This window comes from Haplochromis burtoni, unplaced genomic scaffold, assembly GCF_018398535.1.
Source record: "Haplochromis burtoni strain Fernald_Lab_line unplaced genomic scaffold, NCSU_Asbu1 Contig_24, whole genome shotgun sequence".
Taxonomy (NCBI): Eukaryota; Metazoa; Chordata; class Actinopteri; order Cichliformes; family Cichlidae; genus Haplochromis; species Haplochromis burtoni.
Genome location: NW_024582385.1, coordinates 3,206,884 through 3,213,763, shown reverse-complemented (window position 1 = coordinate 3,213,763; position 6,880 = coordinate 3,206,884). Strand labels below are relative to the sequence as shown.

Here is a 6,880-nt window from a genome sequence, read left to right as displayed (position 1 = left end):
CTACAACTCTCTGCTCTCATTCAGCTCCTCTTGATATGGTTGTGAGAATGTTTTCTTGTGTGTGTGTGTGTGTGTGTGTGTGTGTGTGTGTGTGTGTGTGTGTGTGCTCCTCTGTGAGAGTGCGCTCATGCTTGCTTAATTGACATTAAGATCTGGGAGCTGGGATGAGCTTTGGGTACCTGCTACTGAAGGGATTTGAAAGAGGAAAAGAAGCAGACAGAGGGAGGGAGAAGAAGCCGATGGATGATGGGAAAGAAGGACTTGCTCGCGGAGCTGACACTTTATTTTAGTAAGAAAAAATCGAATAAACGTTACCAATAACAGGCATCTCCAGTGATAATTATTAGATACATCACAGAGCTCTATGTAATCCCCCCCATGTGCTGTGCTGCCAACAGATGCGCTGCTTCCACCTCCTTTTGCTACTGCAGCATCGCTCACACTACAGCAGAGAGACAGGAGCAAAATGGCAGATTAGCTGATGCTGTATCAGTCGGGCCGCATGGTCCTTATTCTGTGTGAGGGTCTGACTCACATGTTGCCCACGCATAATGCAAAACTGTCCGGCAGCGTTCAGGTGGCAAACGATGGGAAAGGACCCCCCCCCACATGCTCTAAACACAGCCTCTCTCCAGCGTGAGTTAGCCAAAGATGCTGCATCCACCACCCCTCCCTAGCACTATCATTCCCTTTCCTCCCTATTACCACTTTCTCCTCATCCCTCTCCACTCACTCCTCCACTTGTCACAGCACAGCAAGCGCTCTGAGATCCTCGGCTTTGCAGAGGATTTTCTTCCCCGGCTCTGCATGTGAAAACTGTCAATATCCGACATGGGATCATGATGGAAATGACAGAGACAGATAGGACCGCTCCGGAGCTCCTTATTAAAAGGTTTCCTCTGAACAAAACATAAGGAGGTTCATCTTGTAAGAGGGGGGTGCTGAGTCACCCATGACAGGGGATGAGGATGTGGCTTCTTGAGCTCTTTGTGCTCTTACTGGCTTGTGCTCCAAGATGCTAAGATTAGATATGCCACTGTGCATCAATACATTCTTGGTGTGGCTGTAGGCTGTGCGGCTAAAACCATCCTGTCTTGATGATCGGCCAGGCGCCCAAGGCTCTGTGGCTCTACAGTTGACAGACTGGACCAAAAGCCTTGGGGATGATGACTGAATACACACTGTCCTGTTTGAATTGGCCCCTCCTTCTCTGTGCCAGGGGCTGCCAGCTGCTTTAGATATGATAGGGTTAAAAAAAAGTTAAGTGTCCCAAATATTTTCAGGTGGACGGTTAATGTGTGACCATATCAAGTAGTCAGCAGCAATAGAAAGCTGCCCTTTAACCAGGAAAAGCCTTCTACGCACAGAAGAGCCTTCTCTCCCATTCAGCACACTTCCCTCTATTCTCGTGCTGCAGCATTATATTTAACCCATTCAGTGCCGCCACCCAAAGCGCGCACCTGAGCGAGCAGCACACTACAGAAATTCAGCTTTATAATGATAAAGCAGGCATGAGGAGAAATGTTGACCTGGTCTGATGTAACATTCAAACCGAGCTTTAAAGTAAATACAGAATCATTACTTCTTTTATTTAGAAGCTTTAACAAAACATAGTTAAAATATCTCGTTTTGTTTTAACGTCTAATATGCCAAACAGTTTATCAAGCTCCTTATCAGTTTCACATCACTACGGCCTTAATTTCCATCTGCGCTGCGTTTTAATGAAACGTGCTCTGGATCTCAGAGCAGTGAGGAGATGCGGACACGCAGACTAACAGGATTAGCAGCACATGGCCTCATCACGGCCTCACACCTCGAGCTGGACCCGGGCTATTAGCTGCTGGACTAAATCTCTCCAAGAACCAGCGATGCTTCGCAGTGACACACACTCACTCTCTTCCCTGCTTGTCTCCCAGGCACTGTTAAATGCCTCTGACACATCAGCGACGTCGCGCTCGGTGCGTAAGCCTGTTGGGGCGGGCTCGGCCCGTGGACGGAAAGCCGATCGCCTTAATTGATCGATCCTCAATAATCTAGAGACCGCGAGGAGGGAGAAAAGCCGTTTAGGTCAAGTCTTTGTTGAGTGACAGAGAAGGCGTGTTTGATTTAATCACCGCTGGCAGGGACCAATCTATAGCAATGAAACACAGCACTGTGGTCTTAACAGATAGCCCACTGCGCTCGGGCATGCCCATTGTTCCGCCCGTCTCCGCTAAGGTAAGGCTGGTCGCTCCGCGAGAGTGGAGCAGCCCACGGACAATTAGCGCACAATCACTTCAGAGAAATACAGACCGGCGCTCTACTTTCTGTCAGATAAATGATAAAAACATGCTGTGATTTCAACGAAACAGAGTAGGCAGCTGTCTTACCGGCTACGGTGTATCTATCCATGTAATTGAGGACGTTCCCAAAACTGAGGATCCCGGCGGCGGCGGCCGGTGAGCGGCATTTCAGCAGCGCGGCGCGGAATTTCTGCCCCGGTCTGCAGGGGTGAAGGTCCGGGTTGGATTTCAGTCCGGGACTCATGCTGCCCGACAGCGTGCGCACCTCATCCGAGCTGCTGCAGCCTTCAATCTCGCATCCATCGCTCTCCACGCACATTTTCTGGCACGAAAGATCCAGCGCAGAAGAAGAAGGCAGGAGAGAGCGAGGGAGGCTACGGAGTAGGAGATAGTTGACGGGGACCGCACTCAGCGAGGCTCGGAGATTTCTGGTGGAATCAGTCGCAGTGGAAGTGTTGTCTTAATTGCTGAAGCGCAGGAGCAGCTCTTCTCGGAATCATAATTTCTCTGCCAGTGCGAACGGACAGCCTGTGCGCGCCTCACTTTTTATTTTTTAAAGAGGAGGGAGATCTCCTCGTTACGCTCCGCCCCCCCACCTCCCAGAAAACCTGCAGCGAGCGATGGAGCCGCACCTGACACGCTGTTATTTCTAAGAGAAGCTGGGAAGGATTTTATGTCTTTATTTATGCCTTTATTTCACCGCATGTATGAGAGAGCAAAACCAGGTTTCTATTTAAATGTGTCAGTTATTATTACTGAATAGTTATTGCTAATAAAAGTAGGTCAGCGAAGAATGTTGCACAGATATATTTCGGGCTCTACATAACCGCCCCGGTGTGCTTTAAGTGCATTCAATGGTCCTAAAATAAATGCGCATACTGATATTCCAGGTTTGTTTTTGTGTTTCTTGCTTGTATTTGTTTCTAACGTGTCAAAAAAAGATCGACTTAGTTCCGATCGCCATTAGCTGCCAGGTATTTGAGATATGTTCATGTACATAACAGCCACAGATATGGAAAGCAGCATGCTTACTGGAAGGAAAGAGGAAATGCATTCCGCTGTTGTGCTTGAGATCAGACTGATAATGATTAAGATTAAGCACTATTATGATTAAATACTGCTGCTTTTACTTCATTTCCAAGCTTTTCAATGCTGATTATGAATTAGGCAGCTATTATTTCATGTATCATTCATATCTTTATTATAACTATGTTGTGTATATTTGTTCTCTTTGCAGAAATCTACAGTGAGCACTGTGTGAGTGTTATGATTACATTTTCTGTGAATTAAATTATCAAGTGTCCAGACACATGTGTTCTATTTAAAGTGGTCACCAGACTCAGTGGTAACTGGTTACAGGGCTTCCCCCACCACAAACCCCGACTTCAGGCAGCAGATATAATCCAGCATCACAGAAGGAAACCCCCGTGTGTCCGTGTTGTACACACATTAGACTGTTCTCCCTTTTCTATCAGTGGTTAGTGCAGGTGGAGTTTCATTGCTGAGGCAGGCAGGGTGGAGAAATGAGAGTTTCAGAGAAGTCTTTGACCTTTTTTACATGACACTGCATGTCATCGAGCCTTATCCGGCTCGTTTGGTCAAATCTTAGACTAGAACTGTGTTTTTAGCTTGAAAATGAAGAAATAACACATAAGGGAAAATATCTTTAAAATATCCTTTGAGCGATTTGCCGGCATGCCCGTCTGAGTCTGAGCTGCTTATCGTCCTAACTTTAATTAATTTAATGCCGTGCACACATTTGGGAGATGTTTGCTTAAAAGATAAGCCAAGAAGTTTCGACAGATCCTGGATGACACTGAAAATAAATGATTATCATATCTGCAATGAAGAAATCCACAACAGCAATTTATTTCTTTGCTGGCATTTATATGGTATCTTCCTAGTCTGACTGCTGAAAGCACTTTAGATGATAAGCCACACTCACCTGTGCACATATATATTCACTGTATATAGTAGTTAAGTGCTTTGTCTACTTTGCATCCCTGCCTTCAGGCACCAGGCGAGTCACCAATCCACATAACATGGATGTATTAGCAGTGTGGGTGGAAGATAAAGTAGAGGAACCTGGAGCGTGGTGCTAATGACGGCTCTGTAATCTGTAATCCCACCAGTCAGTCAGATTGTTCTGAGGTTTGCATCATTTCATCTCATCAAGAAATTAGGAAATATACTTATGAGTGAGAGCCAGTTAATGATGCTTTCAAGCTGGTTGTTTACAAGTCTTGTTTATTTGTGAACCCTCTTCTTTGCTCCCAAATAGCTTCTCAGAACAGGACGGGTGATGGAGAAGGAAGCTGGATGAATATTAACATTGGATCTGTTTGTGTGTGGTATCCCAAGTGGATACAGAATAAAGCGATGGAAGTCATACATCTGGTCTGCCTAAAGGAGGATGAACAGATTGCAGCTGGCTCCGTTCTGTCAGTTTCAGCAGTTTCTGTACCCGTCTGTGCCCCGACGTCACGACAGACAATGGCAAAGAAAAGAAAAGCTAAAGTGAGAGCAGGAACTGTACACAGGCGTGAAAAGACATAGAGACGGCTCGTTACTCCAACGACAGCTTCAGACACACTGAAGAAGATGCTGGTGCCCTAAAAACCTGGGCTCACACCTTTATGAGTCTTCCTTCGGGAGGTCATGAGGAGTTGTTGCCTAAAAAGGAAAAGTACCTGCGTCTAAATGATTGGGAGGGGTCCAGTCCTGCAGCATGATCCTGAATAGTGTTTCTGTGCCGCCTTTCTCACCATCCTACTGTGTACACAGCATCAGTCTGACTTTTTCCAGGCAGGAATTCCAGCGTGTTCCCACCATGATCGACTACATGTGGAATTTTAGCAGAAAGGTGTGACGCAGAGCAAGAAGACGTTTGTTGATTTAACACGAGGACAGAGCTCAGTGATGCAGTGAGAAGAGGGCGCGTTCCTGACAGGTGTAGTTTCATTGTACTGAAAGCCAGAGAGGACACGGGCCAGTAAGCTGCTTTCTGAACCGCCTGTAAACGATTAGGTTTTGTTCTCTGATCTACCTGATGTGAAAGTGAGAGCTATCAAACTAATTAATCGCCAATCAGCACGTGGGGTCAGATCGCTATGGAGACGATGAGGGAGGATGAATCCTGGCGTCAGTGAGGGTGGAGGCTGGGTGCTTGTATGGCTGTGGCCAGGATGTTGTGTGCACCAGATGACCTGCATTTTTTCATTTGTTTGTTTTGTTGACTGATTTAAGTCAGCTCATCCTGAAGCCCCTCATTAGATTTGTTTTGCAGGACTTCTAAGCAGTCATCCATGTACTTCCTGATAACTTTGATGTCTAAAATAACAACTATGATGCAAAAACTGCAGCCTGACATGGTTATCCAGGCAAGTGATACAAGAGCTGCTTTTGTAATGCTGCAGACTGACGTCCAGTATAGGGAAGGATGCAGGAAAAGACCAGCCCGTGGCCTTATGTGGAGGGTTTAGAAGATCAGAGGAGAGATCCCTGGTAAAGACTTGCTCCCGTCTCCCTCTCTGGAGCCCCCGCTCCCCCTTTCATTGGCATGTGTTTGATATGCTGGTCATGTCTGTGGGATCCTGTGTGTTTTTCCATCATGCAGAATGGCTCGGTGGGCCCAGAACTATCTGTAGCATTATTCTACCATGTGGCTCGGAGCCACAGTCACTGCGCCGGCCTTCCTTCCTGTCTAAGCTCAGGGCTGAGCCTCCAGTGCAGGATGGGAGATAACCGACTAATCGCTGCACCCAGCGCCTGCGGGACGATAAGGCCGGCTCTCGGTGCATTCTGAGACACGTGGGGGCCACTAAAGTTTAAATGTCCCACTGACACATGTCTATCAGCTGTTTTTCTGGTAAACACATCTTCGTGTCTTTCAGCCCATGAAGTTCACAAGAACCCACAAAGTATAAGAAGAAGAAAGTAATGGGCATTATTTGGTTAAACTTCCAGCGTTTGTGCTCATAAAGAATCACTCGATTGTTGTTTTTAATCACTGTAAAGGTTACTTCATGGCCTCAGTCTGCCTGTGTACGCACCATGAACATGTTCCTCCCTCGACTGAAAGAAACAGCGTCTGTTTGAAAACTGTGCATTAGACTGAGCTGAGCAAAAATGAGCAGCTGTGCATTTTCTGTCTGATCATTGTAACCTACGCAGGACGTTTTTAGTTAACATCTGCTACCACTGCACAGAGCTATAGTTTTGTATTTTATTGCTTTAAAACAAAAAGCCCAGACAGAAATCCCTAAACAACGTGTCCAGTTGTCCTCTCAGAGTCCTGACTGAAACTAGAACAGTTTTACTTTTAAAGCATCTCTTTCTTTGATTCAGTTAAATATACATTTAAAAACAAACAGAGTTGATGAACTGTGTAGTCCAAGTAGGAAAGTAGGACCTCTGAATAATCCTTATTTCTTTACGCTAAGAGGACAGAAACTCAGGCAGATGCAGGCTGAGGGAGGGGCGGCCATCTACCAGAACAGAGAGCAAAGGAGTGAAGAAGAAGCATTCGTCATCATGGGAAGTAGAACCCTAAGCTGGAGAGGAAATGGCGTGTCACAAATTTAGAGGATCATCATTTA

At 46.2% G+C, this 6,880-nt stretch overlaps 1 protein-coding gene across 2 annotated transcripts in view; it reads right to left on the bottom strand.

The window, feature by feature from the left end:
• spns2 (spinster homolog 2 (Drosophila)) overlaps positions 1-2,808 on the bottom strand; it is a 58,156-nt gene extending 55,348 nt beyond the window's left edge. For both annotated transcript variants that reach the window (XM_042218861.1, XM_042218860.1), the window contains exon 1: positions 2,370-2,808. In XM_042218861.1, the coding sequence (XP_042074795.1) occupies positions 2,370-2,601 (232 nt within the window). In that variant the 5' untranslated portion in view covers positions 2,602-2,808. The remainder of the gene's footprint in view (positions 1-2,369) is intronic.
• Positions 2,809-6,880: the final 4,072 nt, after the last annotated feature.